At 43.5% G+C, this 24,007-nt stretch overlaps 1 protein-coding gene across 1 annotated transcript in view; it reads left to right on the top strand.

Moving 5' to 3' along the window:
- Nucleotides 1-30: 30 nt before the first annotated feature.
- The window catches only part of SLC22A2 (solute carrier family 22 member 2), a 29,449-nt gene continuing 5,472 nt past the window's right edge, over nt 31-24,007 (top strand). Inside the window, exons 1-10 of the mRNA XM_030852847.2 lie at nt 31-441; nt 2,320-2,423; nt 8,347-8,501; nt 10,421-10,589; nt 12,410-12,524; nt 14,059-14,165; nt 16,107-16,321; nt 16,955-17,063; nt 18,285-18,397; nt 21,820-21,919. Of these exons, the coding sequence (XP_030708707.2) occupies nt 31-441; nt 2,320-2,423; nt 8,347-8,501; nt 10,421-10,589; nt 12,410-12,524; nt 14,059-14,165; nt 16,107-16,321; nt 16,955-17,063; nt 18,285-18,397; nt 21,820-21,919 (1,598 nt within the window). The remainder of the gene's footprint in view (nt 442-2,319; nt 2,424-8,346; nt 8,502-10,420; nt 10,590-12,409; nt 12,525-14,058; nt 14,166-16,106; nt 16,322-16,954; nt 17,064-18,284; nt 18,398-21,819; nt 21,920-24,007) is intronic.

The raw sequence follows: 24,007 nt of genomic DNA, 5'->3' as shown, positions 1-24,007 counted from the left end.
GACAGCACTGGGACTTCTCTCCCCAGAATAATGCCGACGATGGACGACATCCTAGAACACATAGGGGAATTCAACTTTTTCCAGAAACAGACATTTCTCTTCCTCTCTCTGCTCTCTGCCGCCTTCACCCCCATCTACGTGGGCATCGTCTTCCTGGCCTTCACCCCGGACCACCGCTGCCGGAGCCCCGGGGTGCCCGAGCTGAGCCGTCGATGCGGCTGGAGCCTGGCCGAGGAGCTCAACTACACGGTGCCGGGCCCCGGGCCCGAGGGCCAGGCCTTCCCCCGCCAGTGCCGCCGCTATGAGGTGGACTGGAACCAGAGCGCCCTCGGCTGCGTGGACCCGCTGGCCGGCCTGGCCGCCAACAGCAGCCTTCTGCCTCTGGGCCCCTGTCAGTACGGCTGGGTGTACGACACGCCCGGCTCCTCCATCGTGACCGAGGTAGGCGATCGTGGGACTTAGAAGGGATGGAGAAAGCAGAGAGTGCAGTTTTTCTTAAGGATGAACCCAGGGAGGGCCAGGTGTGCTCTTTGGACTCAAAGTATCTTATAAAAAATAAACAAACAAACAAATTAATTAATTAAATAAAATAAAATCCTAGTTTTCAAGAAAACATACAGCCTCTTATCTGTCTGGAGTTTGAGCAGGTGAGTTTAAGCTTCACATTCTGACAATAATGATTGTAGTGTATGCAAGTCTCAGCGGTAAGAAGCAAGCAAAAACATCAGAATTCCTGGGAATTATGCCAGGAAAGGGAACATTCTCAAGCCTCCTCTTTTTCTAGAGGCCCTGACTTCCCCTCCACCTGCCATGGTACAGATGGACACCCGACACCTCATGGAACTCACCTGAACGGGTGCCTTACTGTGATACAGTGTACTTTTCTCTCGATAGCTAATTGTTTTCTCTTCAATTTGCTCGAAGTATCCGTATCAAACCATCTGGGGTTGGAGCTTATGCTATGGTACTATTATTTTATTAAAAACTACACTTGGCATTAACATCTAATCATGAGGCCTCTTTTCAATAGATAGAAAGAAAAAATGGAGACTTGCTGTTTTAAAATGTTTTATCGGAATATAGTTGATCTACAATGTTGTGTGAGTTTCGGGTGTACAGCAAAGTGAATCAGTTATACATATACATAGATCCACTCTTTTTTACATTCATTCTTTTCCCATATAGGCCATTATTACAGAGTATTGAGTAGCGTTCCCTGTGCTATACAGTAGGTCCTTATTAGTTGTCTATTTTATGTATAGTAGTGAGACTTGCTTTTATTGGAGACAAAGCAAAATGGGGGGATAAAATTATTCTGCAAATACAAAGAGAGCCAGGTGCCTGGCTTAACTTAAAAGGACTGCTTGGATGACGTGAAGATATTTTGTACAGGCGTTAAGGTAGAAGAGCCATTTGAAGGATCTAAAATGGTCTGACAGTTACATGAAATGTGGAGGAGTGAAGATTTAACACCATAAAACTTTTTTTTTCCTTCTACACTGATTCTTTATTTCCAGCCTCCATTGGCTTAGCATGTCTGTGATTTTTCATTAAACAAAATCATTAAAAAGTAGAAATAATGTTTAACCAAGTATCTGGGCATCCTGTGATTCAGTCAAGTTGACCGATGAAATTAACCATCACAGGAAGCCACCTGCTTCTTAAGGCCTGGACCCAGAAAATGGCAAAGTATAACTTCCACCACGTTCTGTTGGTCAAGTACCATAAACTTTTAGGAGGCTTTTGCAGCGTGGTTCATCTCATTGTTCATACAGAGAGGGGAGACTGAGGCCCAGAGCAGAGAAAAATTTTGCCCAAGGCCACAAAGTGAGAGAGTTTGTCCTTAGCCCTAGAAAGGGGTTTTCTCCCGACCTCCAGGCCAGCACCTGTGGCTCCCCAGCATCACCTCCTGTTCCAAGTGAGGACAAAGGTGACAGCCATTAGCAAGATGCTAATTTAAAGAGACACTGAACAGCCTGGCTCCCTTAGGGCAATGCTTGTATGTGTCCACACACCTATTTAATAAAATTACAAAAAGAAATGGTTTGTACATAAGTAATTACCCAATTTCAGCTCATTTAGCCAAAACAGAGTTCAGCCTGATGACATACTGCCAGATGGAATGCTAAACAGACTGCGGGACAAATCTTCGGGGTTGTGTAAAGAAAATTAACACAAGCAAGAAAAGAGTTGGTTTATTGTCATCCAGTCACATCAGTGCCATGCAAGGAATACCTCCTGAGTTCCCTGGGTTGAGCTGTGCCTAACAGAATTTTGTTTTCTTTCCCTCCCAACCCGGGACACCCCGGCCCCTCGCAGTTTAACCTAGTGTGTACCAACTCCTGGATGCTGGACCTGTTTCAGTCGGCTGTGAATGTAGGATTTTTTATCGGTTCTGTGGGTATCGGCTACATAGCAGACAGGTAGGTACAGTACAAAAGTGGTGGAATGTAAGCAGTCCAAGGAGAACGCTTGGGTTCACCTGCCCCTGCTTGAATACCCTCCATTCCCAGAGCACACAGGCCACACTTTCCTGAATTGTCGTGACGGTCTTAGATTTCCTTTACAGCTTTGATAAGCATGACCAATGTCTTTATTTTCTAATTCTCTTGGGTCATAGAGGGATGTTTCAACACTGGACAGCAGTGTTTCCTTGTGGGCTATCCAGAAGCTTAGAGTTAGAAGGGAGAGTGGTAGAGGATTTGATCCCTTTTGTAATCCCAATTCTTTCTTTGGCCTCATGCCATCCACCTGGTCATACGTCTTCAGGGACTCTGAGCTCTGTCCCGTCCTCCGCTTGCCTCTCCTGTGATGGAACCAGGTAGACCTTCCCTTCTGTTCTTACCTGAGCCTGTGGCGTTGCAGGATTCCTGAACTGGGGCCCTGGGGCCAGATGTAATTATATGCATGGAACCTAAGATATAATTTGGTGAAAGGGAAACAGGGTCTCCACACTGGCTGAGGTAAATATCCACTTCCATACTGTCACGTCCCTGGAGAGAGATTAGGAGCGACCTCTCCACATGGAATGTACAGCAGGTGGTCCTCGTACATGGGTCCGTGTCTCCGGGAGCTAGTTTTCAGTGACTCATACTGATCGACCTGTTCCTATGTCTTTTATTTATCCACTATTTTGTAATCCCAGGTTCACTGTGCTGGAAGTTCCTCATAAGGTGCCTCTTTACTCTGTTGATGATCAATTAGACATTGTTAGGAGTCCCCCAAAGGGAAAGGAACAGAAAAGTTGGCTTTATACTTGATAAGCACCTTAGGTAATTTGGCCATCAGTGCTAATTATTTAATATTCCTGACATTGGCTGTTTATTGAGAATTTCCCATGTTTCAGGCACCGTGTGCCACATTTTGGACAGTATCCTCCTCTTTAGCCATTAGTCACCTAGTGAGATAGTGCCATATAACTCTGTAACAAATATACAATCTTTTATAATTTATTATACACTATAACTATATGTATTTAATTCTGATATAAGTGGTAAAGTAAATACATGCTACGCTTGTTCCTTCCCCAGCTATATCTTTGATAAAGGTAAACCAAAGGCCGTGAGCTTAATATGAGATATAGACAGAACATTTTCTCTGATGATACTACAGTCTGGATTAAAACTTGCAAGTGTGTTAAAGATTAATAAGGATGGCTGACTCAATCACACCCTCAGGGGCGTCTGAACTGTCACAGCCGGGGCCCCCTGTGGCAGCAGGAGGGAGGGAAGGTGACAGTGAAGGTGCTGGGTCACGAGGCGGCCCCGTGCGTCACAGCACTTCTGTAACTGTCTACTCAGCCTCCCTTCAAAGGCTCCTCCTGGGACGCTGTGTGGCAAAGAGGCTTGTGAGGTGCAGAGGAAGGCCGTTCGCTTTTACTTTTATTGCCACAGAACTGGCAATAAGGACGGTGGTTTGGAAATGACCCCTGAAGTCTTGAGAGGTGGCCTGACGAGGGTGGTCGGGAGTCCGCCCTGCCCCCTGCGTGTGGCGGTCTGGACCCCTGGCGCCCGGTTCCCTCTCCACTGGCTCTCCCAACGTAAGGAGCAGATTCTAACACTCAACTCGCCAGCACAGAAGTGAGCGAACGGGGACTGAGCTTCACAGCTGGTTAAATGAATGAGTTGATTATTCCCATCCCGCTCAGAGTAGGAGACCGGTTATCATCCTCTCCCTGACTTAAAATCCCCGGTCAATTATCCACCTTCTTAGATGACCTCATTATTTTGTTCCTATTGTTGAAATCTCCCATGTAAAGTTGACTACTCATTATTCTTCCCCCCAGAGCTGTGTACATCCCTCTATTTCTTTTTCTTAAACTGTCTGAAGTCTGGTTGGTTGCTGCCCGCTTCTCTTCGGTTTGTGTATGCAGGTAAGGGTGCGTAATAAGACAACCGCCCTACGGCTCCAAAAAGGACACTATCTATTGCACATTTAATGCCTATTACTGAATAATTGTCAGGTTTTATAGAATGGAACAAGAATCTCATGGAAACCCATCTGATGCTTCAGATTAAACCAACACTAAATAAAACAGATTGTCAGCTATGAGGAATTTAAAATATATTGTTACTGAGCCCAAGCTCACTCTGCTTGCCACTTGACAGGCCAATAAATCGGAGACAAAGTGCTGAGACAAGGAACACGACTTCATGCGGAAAGCCAGCAGACCGAGAAGATGGCGGGCTAGGGTCCCCAGAATAAGCATCTTATCGGGGTTTGGATGCCAGTTTCTTTTATAGAACAGAGAGGGGGAGGAGATGGGGAAGTAAAGTAAAAACACCATAAGTTTTGCAAATGTCCCCTGGAATGGCCAGCCTCAGGGAGGGGATGTGTTCATTTCTTCTTCCTTGCAGCCATCGGCAGGTGGACAGGGTCCGGATGTTTCCCTGAACAAAGGCACTTTGGTTTAACATTCAGGCAGAGGGGCGGGGTTCCCTGAGGCAGGCCATTATGTAGAGACAGTATCCTTTTAGTGGACAAAAACAGCAGAAAGCAAAGGTTAAAGTAGAAGAAACAGATCCAACGTGTAGTCAGACCTGGTTCTCTCCTGTAACAATATGACCTAACAGCTGATGAAGGTGTCTTTTAGAAGAAAGCCAGGAGCACATTGTGAGCAGGTTATAATAAGAATACCGAGCCTTACACCAAGTCAACTTTCAGAAGGTCACCTTTGCAAGCAGAAGGAGGGAGAGACGGGGGATATATGCTAGAGATTTTGAAAGTAAACCTTCTGTAAGGTGTCTAATTTGTTTCATCATTCAAACCTCCTAAAGAATGATTTTCAGAATCACCTGACTCCAGAAAAGTAATCTCTCACCAATTCAAGGTTTTTTTACTCTAATGGTCAGTAATTTAGTGTCAGGCTTGTAAATGTTTAACAACTGACTCTCTGAAGGAAAAAGCCTCAGTTTGCAGGGTTTGTTGATCTCCATGTTGTCAAGGCTCCCACGGTGGCCCGTTTCAAGCTACCGAAGTGAGGCCACTGAACACAGAGTTGGCTAGAAAGAGGCACCATTCTATGGTGTTTCCATACAACTGCAACAGATAGACACAGAAAACTTCCTGAGCACAGACAATGGTCAAACACAGTAAAATAGTTGGGAAGAGATAAGTTTTGCATATTTATTACACGTGCTTTTAACATAATTTACTTTATTGTAAGTGTGTACTTTCATTTTTAATAAGGGCTGTGTTTAACAGTCAGCTCACAAATTTTCTGAAAGTCTATCAATCAGCTCGCAGGAGCCAGCACTGCACTGCCCAGATTTCACAGTGGAACAAGATCAAGGCAGAATCAAAGTCCCGGCGGGTCGCAGTCAAACTTACTCAACTCTGTGGAATCTTTCAAAACTAGCTCTCCCCTACCTACTATGCGCCAGTCATTTTACTGGGCATCCCTGTGTGTTACATTTCACTTAGGATCATAACAGCCTTTGAAAGGAGAGTTGATCATCCCATTTGCAGATGAGGAAACGGAGGCTCAGTGAAATGAAAGCAGTGCTTCCCAAATGGTAACGTCCATAGTAACCACCTGGGGGTTTTGTTAGAATTATGATTCTGATCCAGTGGGTCTGGAGTGGGCCTGAGAGTCTGCATTTCTAACCACTCGACGGTGATGCTGTTAGCCCCAGACCTCAGTCTCAGTAGCAGGTAGCTAAAGGACTTCTGAAGCCAGCAGTCCTGGAGTTCACCCCATTCTCTTTTATTTGCTCTTCGTCTTTCATTTAACCACTTAAGTGGTTCTGTTGTGGGAGGGTAGGAAGGGGGGGGAAGGTTCTCGAACCACTCTCCCAAATCTCCAAAATTTCTTCCAGCCCTGCCTCAGTGTGTTTTTTATTTAATTTAATTTAATTAATTAATTTATTTATTTTTGGCTGTGTTGGGTCTTTGTTGCTGCGCACAGGCTTTCTCTAGTTGGGGCAAGCGGGGGCTACTCTTGGTTGTGGTGCACGGGCTTCTCATTGCGGTGGCTTCTCTTGTTGCGGAGCACGGGCTCTAGGTGTGCGGGCTTCAGTAGTTGTGGCACACGGGCTCAGTAGTTGTGGCTTGCGGGCTCTAGAGCACAGGCTCAGTAGTTGTGATGCATGGGCTTAGTTGCTCCTCACGTGTGGGATCTTCCCGGACCAGGGTTCGAACCCGTGTCCCCTGCATTGGCAAGCGAATTCTTAACCACTGCGTCACCAGGGAAGTCCCTGCCTTATTGTTTTAATAGCATTGTGTCTTTATGTGAACATGTCCCCTAGTGAAGCTGCTCTGCATTGGTAGATTTGATTCTCTGAAGGCTTCCACGCACTGAGTTTCAGATGGTGAATGTTCCCTCTCATCCACCATGGGATTTTGTCCATATACTGGAGCATGATTATGGTGCTTTGGGATTTGACTGAGTCAACTTTGGAAGTTGAAGAATTATCACTTCAGCACATACTTATAAATTCTTTGAGGGTAAAGGGAGAGGTTCAGGAAGAAAGGCTAAAACATTGCGCTGCATGACTTTGGAAGGCTGTGGATAAAAGTCCAGGGGGTACATGTTTACAGTGGGGAACCACTGACTGAGAATTTTACAATGATGTGGTCAAAACAGGGTTTTAAGAAGTTTAGCAGTTTCCATTAATTACTAATGAGACTGCTTGATCTTTAAATTTCAGATTTAGAGCATTAATAATCCCAAGTAATTGTTAACAATGTTGGGGATTCTTTTCAAGTGGTCAGTTAGCATTGAAATGGTCACTAGAGCACAAATTGCCTAAAGGAAGAGCGGCAATTAACAAATGTCCAGCCGCATCAAACGTGCGCTGCTGATGACGTGGCAGCGCTACTGACCTGCAGTTTGAAGTGGATACACAAAAATGAAAGAAAACATCGCTTTGCATGAAGAATTTTTAAAATATCCACTAACAGCTAGTTAGGGCGTCTTTTAGAACAAAACCAAGAGGACATGATGAAATGTGGAAAAAAGAGACTGAACTTCAAGTCAGCTTTCTGAGAGGCAGCTTCGCAAAGGGAGGGAGGGAGGGAGGGAGGGAGGAGGGCTGGGTGCGAAGCTCTTTAGGTGTAATACCGCACTGAATCCCCTGGTCAGGCTGGGTCAGATACTCTTCTCCAGATGAAGAAACAGAAAGGCCGCGTAACTCGCCCGACATCCCAGTCAGCGGTAAGGCCAAGGTTAAACCCAGGTTCCCACGTTTCCGTCTACTCTGTGCACTGACACACTCTCCAGGTCCCTAAACCGATGGGACCCAAGTCTCAAATAAAATGTGCGGGAGCAATCCTGCTAAGGTATTCCATGGCAAAGGCCTATGGGATGGCAACAGGTGAGATGATGACAGCGCCACACAAAAGACCGTTGCCATGGAGACACACAAATACCATGAAGTCCAAAGGCAGTGTTGAAAATGGATGGGGAAATACATTGAACACGGAATTTTGTTTTTTCTAAAGCAAAAGCTCCTCAGTGGGCAGCTAGCTGAGACTGTTGGTGCAAAGGCCCAGCTCATGTGAAGACAGAAGCCCTAGACGGGCCCTTGGGGCATTCAGTGCTAGGTGGCCTGAAGAATCACCCCCTCCCCACGTACCCTCCACAGTGGGGGGCTGAGAGGTGCTCCAGCCCAGGGTGAATTGGCCTCACTGGGCTTCAAGTTTATACATAGTGTCCTGGTGCAAAGTCCTGATGGAACTTACCTGAAGCCAGGGATTCTCTTGGTGGGTATCCGTCTGTACCTCCTGAATGTCCATCATTCAGAGATAACCTCCACTTTAGTTTAGAGTTCCATCACTTCGTGAATTTTCTACAACCCTCATGAATCTAATCTAATTCCATTCCCTCTGTTTGTTTTCTCCTTGCAGGTTTGGTCGTAAGCTCTGCCTCTTGATTACAATCCTCATAAATGCTTCATCTGGAGTTCTCATGGCTATTTCCCCAAACTATACATGGATGCTAATTTTTCGCTTGATCCAAGGACTGGTCAGCAAGGCAGGCTGGTTAATAGGGTACATCCTGAGTAAGAACGCTTGTGATTCTAGCTGTGGGGGACACTGCTGGCAAAACATAGTCAGTCACGTGAGGGTAGCTGCCCAGGGAAATGGACTCAGCTTCAAGACAATGTTGAAAGATTTTTTTTCTGTATCAAAAGAATTTCTGAAATCTTTTCAGTAAACTCATTCTGCATTCCTCCTAGAAAGAAAACAATGAAGCAGGAATGAGAGTAAACATCATGCCATCCAAACTCTTATATAACTCTTCAGGAATTTTTGTTTTCTGTGCCCTGGGGTGTACCGTAGAGAGGAAATCTAGCCCACCAGGCTTTACAGAGAGAAAATTCATTGATGAGAATATATTAGATTTATAAGGGGCTTTATTAATTTGGGTACATCCATTCTAGCAAACCACAGTTATCCTCGATGTATATGCAAGGAAACCAAGGATAGAAGTACTGTGGTCAATCCCGGTTCCTCAGCGAGCCATTTGTAGGACCAGGAATATCATTTACATCCTACTCATTAGGAACCAGGGTTATGCTTAAGCTCCATGGATTATAAGAGAATATTTGAATTATAACAGCAGAGCATCTGTAAATTAATATTAAGGAGAATTACCACCATAATTAGATCTTGGGAATTCACTCCATCGTTGCTTGCCCTTCTGCTGCATTCAAATAGCAACCACACCAAGGGAAATGGACACTGAAATTAAAAGAATATTAATCAACCTTTCATTTCGCACAGGAGAACTAGAATATGTGTGCTTAAAATTTGACCCAGTAAAATTAATTTGGGGGATTCTATGAGATGAAGAGGAGATGGTGCCTAACACTCTCAGGTGCCTGTCATGGTCGTCACCTGATCTATGTCTGGGCAACAAAGGAGTTAATGCACGCAGTTATTCGATGAGAAATTTGGTTTCTCATACACGTGACATGGAGAAATTTGAATTTAAGTTTCATCCTCCCATTAATTTCTTCTCCAGTCCCTCTGGATGTCCTTAAGGTGCACCTGTCATTCACCCTCTTTCTACCTGCTACCCCAAGACCTCATCCATGACCCCAACCACTTTGAAAGACAGACATTTCTATTTATTAAGCATGTACATAATTTTGTCTGTCTTTTTTAAAATGCTTTTGGATAATTCACAGTGATTTATAGAAATAATTTTCGAGTGCACTTCTATTTGGTTTACAAATAGTTGAAGTCTTTCACATGATTACCAAACATTTAAAGCAAAACTCTGTGGTTCATGGAATATATAGAATCTCAATTCTAGAATGTCTGTAATATAAAAATGACTATTTTGTAAATCCGTGTATCCCAGACTTCATACTCCTGCCATGCTGTAGTCATGGGATCGGATAAGGCTGTTTACTATACCACGTGCCGTGTTATGCTCATACACCAGCTCCTGGAAAATAAAAAGCCTGATTCATAGTGTTTTCCAATTTCTAAGTTGTAAATACTCCCACCATGACTGCTTTTAAGATACCAATGGGTTAAAAACCAGCTTGCAAAATTCCTGAAAATTTAAAAATCAGTTCTTGCAAGCCAGTACTAGCTGACTCCAGTCAGCTTGGAACCCCACCACCAGGTTTCCAAGCCATTTAAACACATTAACAGGATTGCCAAGAAAATGTTTAACTCATGTAAGAGGGCAAGTTATATTGAGCTATTCATTTACGTGAAAATCGTCTATGCTCTAAAGTCAATGTTTACCCATGTAATATGGGATTATAAGATTTTACATTAATTAACACAACAGCAGTAATCATAACAAAATAGGTCCCAAAGACATTTAAAAGTTTTCAGAGAGCTGTATAGAAAATTCTAGAACTTGGACTACTTTTTGTGTTGGCATTCTAGTTTCCCCATAGTTAGACAGCCAACTCCCTGTTGTACTGACTTGCGTTGACCCTTTGGGTTGTCTCTGCAGTTACAGAATTTGTTGGGCTGAGCTACCGGAGAACAGTGGGGATTCTTTACCAAGTGGCCTTTACGGTTGGGCTCCTGGTGCTTGCTGGGGTGGCATACGTACTTCCGCACTGGAGGTGGCTGCAGTTCACAGTGACTCTGCCCAACTTCTGCTTCTTGCTCTATTACTGGTAAGTCCCTGTGGAACCAAGAGGAGATAGACTGAAATATTTTATCTAGCTAAAAAGATTGTCTTCCCCAATGCACACCATCCTTCGAATCTAAGATATCCTTCACTCTTCTGTTTCACAGGAAACCCAGGTCCGTGTTTCAGGGATAAAAATCATAAGCTTTAATCTGTCTTCCCCTCTGGAAATCAGATGTTCTTTCACTTTGAACTTAAGAGTTTTATGACTTGGATCTCACATTTTTCACTTTATTTTTGTGGTGTTTAAAGTAGCTTCCAGTAGCCATGATACCCTTTAAAGAGACTGACAATACTATTGTTCTGATTCTGCCCCTCCTCAGAAGAAACTTCAGGATAGAGAAGGAGAAGTATGGCACTTCTGTCACCACTTCCAATACCATGCCCAAAGCAGACATCCCCAATCAATCACAGCAGTCTTTATCCCAGATAAGGCCAACATGGAACCCCAGAGAGACCATACCAATCAATCAGAGTTACCAGGGCAAGTGAAATATGTTTGTCACCCCTGCCCAAGGGAAACACGGAACACAGTAAAAACAGAAGAAACTATCAGAAACTCCTAATGCAAGCTTACCTGAGATAAAAGCAAGAGGGATGCTAGATTATCAACCAAATCTCTCTCCTATGAAAACACCCACCTATTTAGCTCCTGGACATATCTACCTGTTCTTCCCATAGCTGTCTTGTCTAAGAATTAACATCTCAACCCTTCCCAGGAAGCCTATTTCTCCTCCAACAGCCATTAAAACTCTGAGAGTGATCCTTAGTTTCATCCCTATATCCTTTCTACCCCCTTTATGCCTCTGAAACCATCCCTCTTTTCCCCTGTTCTCATTAGGAATCCATTATGTCTTGCCTGGATTTCTGGGTAGACTCATAACTGGTCTCTTTGGCATCAGCTTTCCCATCCTCTAGTCCATGTTTCACGCCGCATTGTAAAACTCCAGGCCCACCCCGTTACTCTCCTGCTTAAACGTCTTTCAGTAGTTTGATTCCCTTCAGAATAAAGACCTAGTGCTTTAGCATGACACGGAAGGCCCACCTATTATCCACGTTCTGACTATTTCTGAAGCACTTCTTGCCACTTTCACTCAATAGAGTCAAATTTAATTTTCTTACAATTCTACAAGCTCCACAGAAGAGTAGAAAATAGGTATTTGGGGTGTTCTGTTTTCTTCAGATAAATATTCAGAAGTGGGATTTCTGGCTCATACAGTAGTTCTAATTTTTTTAGGGAACCTCCATACTGTTCTCCGTAGTGGCCACACCCATTTACGTTCCCACCGATAGTGCACGAGGATTCCCTTTTCTCTACATCCTTGCCAACACTTACTTCTTGTCTTTTTGATAACAGCCATTCGGACAGGTGTGAGGTGATATCTTGTAGTTTTGATTTGCTTTTCCCTGATGATTAGTGATGTTGAGCATCTTTTCATGTGTTTGTTGGCCATCTGTATGTCTTCTTTGGAAAAATGTCTGTTCAGATACTCTGCCCATTTTTAAATTGAATTGCTTGGTTTTCTGCTATTGGATTGCATGAGTTCTTTATATATTTTGGATATTAACCCTCTATCAGATACATGGTTTGCAAATATTCTCTCCCATTCAGTAGGCTGCTTTTTCATTTTGTGGATGGTTCCCTTTGCTGTGTAGCCCCTGCACAGTTTTATTTCCTTTGTAGATCCAACCAAACCTCACTGTGTACGATCCCTCACAGAAATCTGCTATGACCCCTGGGGGTGGGTGTTCAGTAAGATTTTCCCTCCACTTATCAGCATTGATGACACTTTTTCTGTGCCCTAGGTGCATACCTGAGTCTCCTAGGTGGTTGATCTCCCAGAACAAAGACGCTAAAGCCATGAAAATCATTAAGCACATAGCAAAGAAAAATGGAAAATCTCTGCCTACCTCTCTTCAGGTGAGCCAGCAGCTGAGGTATCAAATCAGGGAACAGTGAAAAGGAAGATTTGGGAAAACCGTGCATTATCTCAACGGGGAGTGGCGGAAGCGGCCCACCCACCTTGTGCAACGGGACATTCCTGTTGTACTAAGATTTGTGGTTCCCTGGTAGAATATTTTAAGCAGATGGAAAACAAAACTAAAGGAAGCCAAAAGTCTTTTAAAAGTCCGATGAGGAGCTTCTATCTTGTTCATCTCTCGACCATGTTGCCCCTTAGGCCCCGGTACTTGAAGTCTTGTTTGCCTGTGTGTCCATCAACATCCTCAGGGAGGGAGGTTTTCCCCAGAGGGAAGATTCTTCAAACACAAATAATTTCTTAGAATTTTTAAAATGTTGGATAGAAGTTATCCCAAAATATTTTAAGCAACCCCTGCCTTCCTGAATAGAACAAATGACTGAAGTGTTCATTTTCTCTGCATTTAGTGTTTCGCCTTTAGCGGACCTTATCACCTTTAATTTAAACCTTTCCATCTGACAAGACTTGGAAAAGAGAATATCAAGCTTATTAGGAATTTATACTGAAATAAGAGTAAGTCATTTCTGATGAGGCTCTAAGATGAGTGACCTGTAAGAATTTGAGATTGACGTGGCATTTAGAGTGAGGATGTGGGGGCTCAGAGCTCTTTTTTCTTCATTTCCTCTCTGGTTTCTGGGTGTTTGGAATATGTATTTTTTCCCAAGAATGACAGGCATAGCACTGATTCTTGGATTTCAGATCCTCTCAGAAACTGGCCAGGGAATAAGGCACATGTGGGTCACTGTCTCGCTCAAGGTCAGAGTTCACGTGAGGGTGGTAAGTCTGGTCACTGCTGGTCTCCTGGAGACTTCTTCCCCTTCTTCCTGGGTCTTTCACACAACATCACGTGTTGCTCCAGGAAGGAGACAGAGGGGAGTGGTTCTCACAAAGTTCTGCTTCCTGAACCCTGGAGATGAAATGTCCCCTCCACCACCTACTGTGTCACCTAGAGTAGGGCTTCTCAATTCTGTGCACGGGATCACCTGGGGACCTTGTGAACATGCAGATTCAGGTTCCATCTGTCTGGGCTGGGGCCTGAGATCTTTCATTCTAACAAGCTCCTGGTGATTCCATTGCTGGACTGAGTGCCAGGGTCCCAGATCACTCTCCTGACCTTTGGGCCACACACCAGTCCAGGTGTGCAGAGAGGGCGTGTCAATGCCCTCAGCCCTCAGGGCCACTGGGCTGGGCCTTGATTTTACTCCACCCGCTTTGCCAGCAGTATCCCTTTATATACGTGCCTGAGTTACCTCACTTCTCTGTAGCCCAGCTTCCTCTTCTGTGAAATGGGGTGAAAAACGTAGACCTAACTTGTAGGGTAGTTGTAATGATTAAACAAGCTAATGTGCGTGGAGGGCTTAGCTAGTCCTGGGCACGTTAAAAGCACTCAGCAAGTGTAAGGCATTATGTTCCCTGGATGACCCTGGGACACCATCATGAAATATACAAAGCTGTTCCTATTTCTTCTATTCTTAGAGCCTCGGATCTGATGAGGAAGTTGGCGAGAAGTTGAATCCTTCATTTCTCGACTTGGTCAGAACCCCTCAGATAAGGAAACACACTTTGATCTTGATGTACAACTGGTAAAGATTATTTTTCACTTTAAAATCCCTCCAAATTCTTTTAATCTGAATCATCCACATAAAGGGAGGGACCAAGAGTACCTTCAAAACATAGCCTGGGGGCTTCCCTGGTGGCGCAGTGGTTGAGAGTCCGCCTGCCGATGCAGGGGACACGGGTTCGTGCCCCGGTCCGGGAAGATCCCACATGCCGCGGAGCGGCTGGGCCCGTGAGCCATGGCCGCTGAGCCTGCGCGTCCGGAGCCTGTGCTCCGCAACGGGAGAGGCCACAGCAGTGAGAGGCCCGCGTACCGCAAAAAAAAAAACACAGCCTGGGTCTAGTTAGCATCAACAGTGGTTTGCAAGTAGTCTCATTTATAGGTGGTTTTCCTGAAATCATTTTTCTCAGGCGGATGTTGAAATCGGCTTACAGTCCCAACGCATAGATCACTACATTCTCAACCTTGGCTTTCCCTTAAGAATCACCTGGGAGATAGTAAAATGCCAAGGCCAGACCCCTCCCCGACAAGGATATGGATTTAATTGGTCGAGGGAAGGGCCCAGGAACCAATACTTTCAAAATCCTCCAGGTGATTCTAATATATAGCCAAACTGAGAACTATTGGTATAGATTAATTTTTTTCAATTGAAGTATAATTGATTTACAATATCGTGTTAGTTTCAGGTGTACAGCACAGCAATTCAGATATATATATGTGTATATATGTACATGTATATATTCTTCTTCAGATTCTCTTCCCTTATAGGTTATTACAAAATATTGAGTACAGTTCCCTGTGCTATACAGTAGGTCCTTGTGGTATAGATTAATTGATGATGAGTGTACATCTCTCCTGATTGTACAAGACCTTTTATTTTTCTTTTCTACCTGGAGAAAATAAATGAGTAAACTTCCCAAACAAGAATAAACCACAGGAACAGATGAACCGGTTTGCAGGGCAGAAATAGAGACACAGATGTAGAGGACAAATGTATGGATATCAAGGGGGGAAAGTGGCAGGGGGTGGTGGTGGTGTGATGAATTGGGAGATTGGGATTGACATGTATACACTAATATGTATAAAATGGATAACTCATAAGAACCTGCTGTATAAAAAAATAAAACAAAGTTCAAAAATTAAAAAAAAAAAAAACAAATAAACCACAGGAATAATCCACTGGCTCCACAATCCAATAGCAAGCCTGAGCGTCCTCACCGCCTGCAGGCTGCCCCAGAGCCCTGTGCCGTGGGCCCTGCAACAGCCTCCTTTGCTGCAGCAGGCTTCCCTCCACTGGGCGGCATCGCTGGGACGACTCACATCAGCTAAAGGAAGCGTCATGGTCACTGACAAAAGCTAAGCTCATCAGGAATTAATCTAGCAACCTTCACAGTATTGCATGTAAAACGCATCAGGGAAATTTGGCTGCATTATCCTTTCTTTTTCTGAGTAATTGTGATTCTTGCTAATCATCCTCATATTTTCCATTACAGACAACGAACATTTTTAGCCAACAAAACTAGATCAAAATGTTGCTGTATCACGTCAGAAGATGTATCATCCAAAGTGGGCCTGTACCCATTTGGGAATTTGGTACCCATTTGGTCTCCTGGGTTCCTAATATTTGGATTAAGTAGTCAATCCCTGCGATTTCGACTGCATTAGAAGGCCACAAAGAGAAAAAAATAATTAACAACCACTAAGAGCTCGATACAGTTTACTAAATAAATCACTCTAGTAAGACATTTCTTCTTGCCTTTCAATTTGGTCAAGGAATGTTAGCCTAATTCTCCCCCTTTCCTGGTTCTGGGGTCACAGCCAGCCCCCGCAGTGGGTCAGATGGTGTTAAAGCAATGAAAGAGAGGGAAAAGCAATAATAAGAGGACAAAAACAGGTGACCTACGATCAACCTTTCAGGGACCTGCTCCTGGCGCCCTGCTTGACCTGAGCTCTCCTCTTTGCTCAGGTTCACGAGCTCTGTCCTCTACCAGGGTCTCATCATGTACATGGGCCTCGCCGGGAGCAACATCTACCTGGACTTCCTCTACTCTGCCCTGGTCGAATTCCCGGCCGCCCTTATCATCCTTGTCACGATTGACCGCGTGGGTCGCCGTCATCCATGGGCGGCATCAAATATGGTGGCAGGGGCAGCCTGTTTGGCCTCGGTTTTTATCCCTGAGGGTAAGTGTCAGGCCAAGCTGGGGTCTTGTCTTCCAAGGCCCTGAGAAGAGGGGGTATTACAGCCCTTTGAGAGAAAGACCCTGTCATTTAACATCCAAGTCAATTTGGAAAGAATGAACAAAATATCTGGGACCTTCCTGAGTGAACTCTTGTGGCAACTCTGCCTTTAAGAACAGTGGCACCCAGTGGTTGCCTGATGTAATATAACACCCAATGGTTCTTTGATGTAATATAACAAGAGAGGCTAGGAGGACCCATGCCACAGGCCATTGAGCTGGTCCAGAGCAGGGGTTAGAAGACCACAGAGAGAAAAATGCTATTTTGGGGGGGTGTATGCTATTTCTTTTGGGTGACTTCTATAGACTGAAGTTGGTGCAACTTTGGAAGCTGGTATAATTGTGTTGTCATTAATGACTGGGATCTAAAGTGAAGAGAGCATCAGAATTGTGTCTGAGGCTAAAACAAACAGACATGGGGACTTCTGCTGAATTGTCCTGAGTCTATAGAAGAAGCGATTGTGCATTCTTGTCTCATTCTGGAGGGGGCACTTTCTCCTTGCAAACGCCCCTGGGGCACTGTTGGGAGACCAGGGAGTGAGCGCAGCATGTGTCAGCGGTGTGCTTTCCCCTTCAGATCTACGCTGGCTAAGAGTCACCGTCGTATGCTTGGGTAGAATGGGGATTACAATGGCCTATGAAATGGTCTGCCTGGTCAATGCGGAACTGTACCCCACATGCATCAGGTGAGCACATTTCCTTCAGCATGAAGAAAGCAGCTGGGACATTTGTTTACTGGTGAGAACGACCACAGGTGCCGGCAGAGGACACCGTACTTTTTTCTTCAATTTATTTTATTGAAGTACAGTTGATTTACAATGTTGTGTTAACTTCTGCTGTACAACAAAGTGATTCAGTCATTATATATATATATATATATATATATATATATATACATACACACATTCTTTTTCATATTCTTTTCCTTTATGGTTTATCACAGGATATTGAATCTAGTTCCCTGTGTCCCTGTGCTATACAGTAGGACCTTGTTGTTTCTCCATCCTATATATACTAGCTTGCATCTGCTAATCCCAAACTCCCAATCCAGCCCTCTCCTGCCACCCCCTCCCCCTTGGCAACTACAAGTCTGTTCTCTATGTCTGCGAGTCTTTTTCTGTTTTGTAGATAAGTTGATTTGTGTCGTATTTTAGATTCCACGTATAAGTGATGTCATATGGTATTTATCTTCCTCTTTCTGACTTACTTAGTATGATCATCTCTAGGGAGGCAGCTTACCTTTCAAAATGCAGGGTAAGAGAGGTTGACACCATTTCAAGGCAGTATGCAGGTCACACCTCACACTTACAGGATAGGCTAAAACACAGAAACCATGTGATGAGAACAGAAGCTATTGGATTGCCAGAGACGGATGACCAAATGTCAACAGGAGGGAGAGTAGCCCAAGCAGGACCATAGAACAGAGCAGGAGAGACAGTGATGAAAGTAAAACATGAAAATTGTCCCCAACACTAATTAAAAATCTTCAAGAAAGTTCATATAAAACAAATACAACATGGGCTTCCCTGGTGGCGCAGCGGTTGAGAGTCCGCCTGCCTATGCAGGGGACACGGGTTCCTGCCCCGGTCCGGGAAGATCCCACATGCCGCGGAGCGGCTAGGCCCGTGAGCCATGGCCACTGAGCCTGCGCGACCGGAGCCGGGAGATGCCACAACAGTGAGAGGCCCGCGTACCGCAAAAAACAAACAAACAAAAAAACAAGTACAACAGAATATGAATGGAATTATGTACCATGTATCATTTATGTGCATGGACAATAACATGTACACTTTCAGTTCACACACACATTTTAATGATTTGGGGAAGTATTTATCTGGGGGGTGGGGGTGGGAGATAACCACTGTCCTTTGATAAGTCAAAGGATGCATCCGTGTCCTGTGTTTCAGGAACCTTGGGGTCCTCGTCTGCTCTTCCATGTGTGACATCGGGGGCATCATCACGCCGTTCCTGGTCTACCGGCTCACCAGCATCTGGCATGAGCTTCCACTGGTGGTTTTCGGTAAGAAATCTCAGAGATGTCTTTGAATGAAAACCTATTTTTAAGGGGCCTCCATGTTTCTACCTCGAAACAAGTGCTATGTTTGCAAGTGACTACTAAGTATGACTAGTCATTGGTACTACCAGTAGTGTAGTAATACTAGTATTACTAATGGTATTAGCAGCTGCCAGCACCCAAGTCTGGGAGCCCACGAGGACTTATGCCCATAGAGGTGCAAAGTCAAGGGAGAGTGAGGTGGAGTTTCCCCTGAAGAAGACCCTTCTCTCCTCACTGATTTCCACCCCTTTGTCCAAGAGCTCACTCTTTCTGCCTCCTCTATGCCCAGATGTAGAAAAATACAAACGCTTTTACTTTGTTATTTCAAAAAAGGCAGTTAAAATTTTGCAAAGGGCAATTTCAAAACCCAGGGGAAACAAAGACCAAGAAAATGCATTAGAATAACAGGAACACCTGTGTGCGTGCTGGGCAACCCGGTCCTCAGATTCCTCGGCAATTAGATTTAAGGAGCATGGGCACAGCTCTTCCCTCTGACCCTGAAGGATGTACAGACACTGAGCCTGCCTCTCCCTGACCAGCCCACAGGAGAGAAGGGAAGGGACAAACCTAGTTATCAGCACATGCTGAACGCGAGTCTGCAGACCGTGAAAGGGGCTGGGAATCCTGGGCATTCCCATCGTCTTTCCCCACAGCGGTAGACGGAGGGACAGGTCCCCTCCTTCTGTGCGTCCACGCAGACACAGCTCCAGAGCCATACACGTTAACACTCACCTTGTCAGTGTTAGCCCCAAGGTCTTGGTGGACACATTTCAATCTTCTTTCAGACGCATTCTGAGTCTTTATTTATTTATTTACTTAATTTTGGCTGCGTTGGGTCTTCGTTGCTGCAGGCAGTCTTTCTCTAGTTGCGGTGAGCGGGGGCTACTCTTCGTTGCGGTGCGCGGGCTTCTCATTGCAGTGGCTTCTCTCGTTGCAGAGCACGGGCTCTAGGTGTGCGGGCTTCAGTAGTTGTGGCACGTGGGCTCAGTAGTTGTGGCTCGTGGGCTCTAGAGCGCAGGCTCAGTAGTTGCGGCGCACAGGCTTAGTTGCTCTGTGGCATGTGGGATCTTCCCGGACCAGGGCTCGAACCCGTGTCCCCTGCATTGGCAGGGGGATTCTTAACCACTGCGCCACCAGGGAAGTCCCTGAGTCTTTCTTTTAATTTGACAGAAATGTGACACTTTTCCCCATGGGCATACAAGACTTAATCTGGGGAGAGGAAGGGAAAGCCCAGCTCGGGTGCACAGCAGGGGGATAGTGGACAGTTCTCCTCTTAGTGCCATGCGTTGTCACACACAAGTGTCTCTGCTCATTCCCTTCTTCTCAAGGGATTTGTGAAGGGGAATTTTTCTACTGCCATAGATCTGCCAGGAAAAGCTCCAAACCTTTGCTAGAAGTCACCCTTGAAAGAGACCCAGTGAATGTCTCCGCGTTCCAACTTAATAACAGGATGGCCCAGGTTGATAGAACACGAGCTCTTTATCCTGAGATGACCAGCGTGGCTGGCCCTGCTGGGAGGCACATGCCCCAGATTCTTTCCTCCCCCAGCTCTGGCCAAGGGACCTGACCCTAGAGCCCCCTTACCATCTTGGGGAAGCTCCCTCACATGCTCTGGATCCTTCCTTCCATCCCAATCTTGCCCACTCCCTTAGGTGGGCAGTGAGTGATGCATGAGTCAGCGGGACATTTCTGGGTAGAAAATAGATACTTCATTAGTATCTATTTTGTTTCTCTTAGTACCATTTAACCAAAAAATTGCTAAGTCCAGACCCAGAGGATCCCCCCATACCCAGACCCTCCCTCGGACCTTGCCTTTCCGTCTAAAGATAAAGGATTTTAACTGCATTTCAACATTGAAGTAAACTCAAAGACAATCCTCAATTTTATTTTGTTGGTAGTTTCCTTCTCTCACCACCCTTTAATAGCTAGCAGGAAGCAAAACTAACAGTTTTACACATTTTCTTTCTCTTTTCACACAATAATGGTGTGCCAATTGTGCTCTTGAAATAGCCAGAAATGGTCATCTAGAAGCCTGAAAACCAACAAATAAACACATTGGAAAATCCTGGTTGAAAGAGCACTGGAAAAATTGATAAGTGATATCCTAGTTAATTAGGCCTATCTCTGCAAATATAAAGTACTAAATGGATGACAATTTGATTATCTAATATATTCTTCACAGTTCACTCACTTCAGAGAATCGAAGCCAGCTGAATATGTCTCTTGTTTGCATGAGTTACAACCAAGTGAATCTCTCAAGGTTTGGGGAGATCTTGAGAGGTTAACTATTTAGTTCATGCCATGTGCCAGGCACTCTTCTAAGCACTTAACAAATATGAATTCATTTCAGCCTCTAAACAAGCCTTTGTGGTGGAGATACCACCCCACTTTCTGTTGGGGAGTCTGGAGTATCAAGGAGATCATAGAACTTCCCAGGGCTCTGAGACCAGTACTCAGTGTGTCAGTACTAGACCCAGGTGCTCAGAGCTACAGCCGGTGCCCTGAACCACTACACACTGGAGGCCCATATTTCTGCCAGTTTTAAGCATGCAAAAAGTGGAGTCCAACAGGCATTTTTTGAAACCCCCCAGCTAGTGAAGAACCCACATCCTACTTCCTGCATTCAATGATGGAAAAATATAAAGATGTAACCGTAAATCCTAAAATCTTAATGGGAATTTAGAGAAACAAAAACACCAACATCTGCAAAAAATTACAGCTGGAGACAAAGGAAAAAAGGAATAAGAGAAATTTATCCAATACCTGAATCAGAACAGAAAGGCCTAGCTATCTGAAAAAGACTATATATATATATATATATATATGAATCACTTTGCTGTACACCTGAAACTAACACAACATTGTACATCAACTATACTTCAATTAAAAAAAATAAAAAGCAAAAATAAATAAATAAAAATCCAATAAAAGGCCTGGCTATACTATTTAATGCTGTTATGAAATAATGCGGGATTCATTACTTTTATTTGCTAGTAATGATCCAAGTTTCTGACTCATTTTCATTACCGAGTGCTTTATATTGGCAGAGCTATATTCTTTCTTTTCTTAGCATCGGTTCTTTTTCAGAGTTATTTTCTGACTCCAAAGTATCTTAATATCATGGCAATTTCCTCTAGCCTAGAATAACCTTGACTCAAAATGTTAAGTATTTCATTTCCCTATAAGGAATTGTAATCCAGCAGAGTTTGGAATGGGCAAAATATTTATGATGGGGAATAGGGCAGTCAGAGATAGCAAAGGAATCTGTTAAGTATAGGAAATCAGCACAAAAAAACACACACTTTTTTTAAAGAAATAAGGAGAGCTTTAATTATAGAGCCAGCATGGTTCAGTTCTGAATGTGATTTGCGTCTGTTGGTTTTCAGCTGTCGTTGGCCTGGTTGCTGGAGGACTGGTGTTATTGCTTCCAGAGACCAAAGGGAAGACTTTGCCTGAGACCATTGAGGAAGCTGAAAACATGCAGAGGTAGGGAGCTGGGATTCCTAAATGAACTATTCGATACATGCTTTGGGAAAACTCTGGAGCCAGTTGTAAAGAAAGATGAGGTTGGATCTATACCTCACACCATATCCAGTGAGATCAATTCAAATGAAATCAAAGACCAGAATGCACCAAAAAAGAGACACTAAAAGAATGAAGACACTATGGGAGATACCTTTAGCCTTTCATAGTGAGGAAGGTCTTTAAAATTTGACCACAAATATCCAGGACCCATTACAAAAAGTTTGCCTTCATAAAAATTTAAACTTCTATGTTGAAGAACTACCATAAACTTCAAAAAAATAGCAAACTTAGAGAAAATATTCACTCCTTCATAAAGGGCTAATTTTCCGAATATATAAAGAGATCTAACAAATCCGTAAGAGCAGCCCCTCAACAGAAAAAAATGGGCCAAGGACTTGAACAGACAATTTAGTGACAGAAAGAAAAAAAACAGTTCCAACGTATATTAACCTATGCCAAATCTCTTTCCTAATAAGAGAAGCGCAAAGTAACACCGCAGTAATAGCCACTGAGATTGTTAAATATCAGACTGCTTGGCGGCATACAGGTGACCCTTGAACAATGCAGGGGTGAGGGGTGCCAACACCCTGTGCAGTCAAAATCCACATGAAACTTTCAACTCCCCCAAACCTTAACTGCTAATAACGTGCTGTTGACCAGAAGCTTATGGATAACATAAATAGGTGATCAACACGTATTTTGTATGTTATATGTATTCCATACTGTATTCTTACAATAAAGTAAGCTAGAGAGAAGAAAATATTATGAAGAAAATCAAAAGGAAGAGAAAATACATTTACAGTACTAGACTGTATTTATCGATACTGTAAGCTTATATCACCTGTTTATAGACAAATTGTCAGTACCTACGTTAACATTGTCTTATATGATACAAAACACTGTAGATGTTATACATATTACTAACACTAGACATCAAAAATGAAAAGATAATGTAAAAAAGTCCATATTTATTAACAGATGTAGTGACTCAAGCATTGAAAATGAAGAAGCAGCAATATGATTGCTTTATGGTCGCCTAGTGTAATTGATAATACAATTGCTTCATGGCAGCCTAGCCTATGCACTAATGAATGAACTGATATAAAATGTTTATGTCATACAGTATTACAGTCATATTCATAATACATTATTGGAAACATTGTTACATTTTTTTAAACACCACTTACCTGCGATGATAGGCTGATACACAGTTTCTCCAATACAAGCGAGAAAGGCGTATTGTACGATAATGTAATTCTTTGAAACCAAAATTATAACACAGAAAATGAACACTTTAATTTCATATTAAATATCACTCACCTTATGCCTATGTAAGGATAGACTAATGTCTACATATACTTTATTCATTCATGACATGCTTAACTTTGTCTTAATTTTTTCAATATTTCTAGGTTACATGGTTCATCTGAGAGCTTTTTCAAATCATCACAAAATACCAAAAAATTTTCCAATATATTTATTGAAAGTGGACCACATAAGCGGACCCGTGCAGTTCAAACTCGTGCTGTTCAAGGGTCAGCTGTACAATGTTGGGAAAGGATGTGGGGAAATAGGCAGTATCCTACATCGCGAGTAGGAGTCAGATTTAAAACCTCTATGATGGGCAATATAAAAATAGTATCAAAATTACAAATGTGCTTGTCTTTTTACCTAGCAATTCCACGCTTCTAGGAATTTACATGTGCAAAATGGTGTATGTACAGGATTCTTCATTCAAGCAATATTTTTTATGTAATGAAACATTGGGAACTTTCAATGCCCATCGATTGGGAGACCGGTTAGATAAATTATGGTATGTTGTTCAATAAAATACTCCCTAGTCATCAAGAAGAATGAGGCAGCTTGATACACACTGATAAGGAAATTCTCCTACGGGTATTATTAATGAAAAAAAAGTAAAACACAGAAAAGTATAGAGTCTATCATTTGTGTACAAAGAGCAAAAAACATATATATACAATTTACTTGTATCTCTGGAAGAATATGCATAACATTGATTGTCTCTGGAATTGGGAGGCTATGGGATAT

This window comes from Globicephala melas, chromosome 14, assembly GCF_963455315.2.
Source record: "Globicephala melas chromosome 14, mGloMel1.2, whole genome shotgun sequence".
Lineage (NCBI taxonomy): Eukaryota > Metazoa > Chordata > Mammalia > Artiodactyla > Delphinidae > Globicephala > Globicephala melas.
This window is presented reverse-complemented; position numbering and strand designations above follow the sequence as displayed.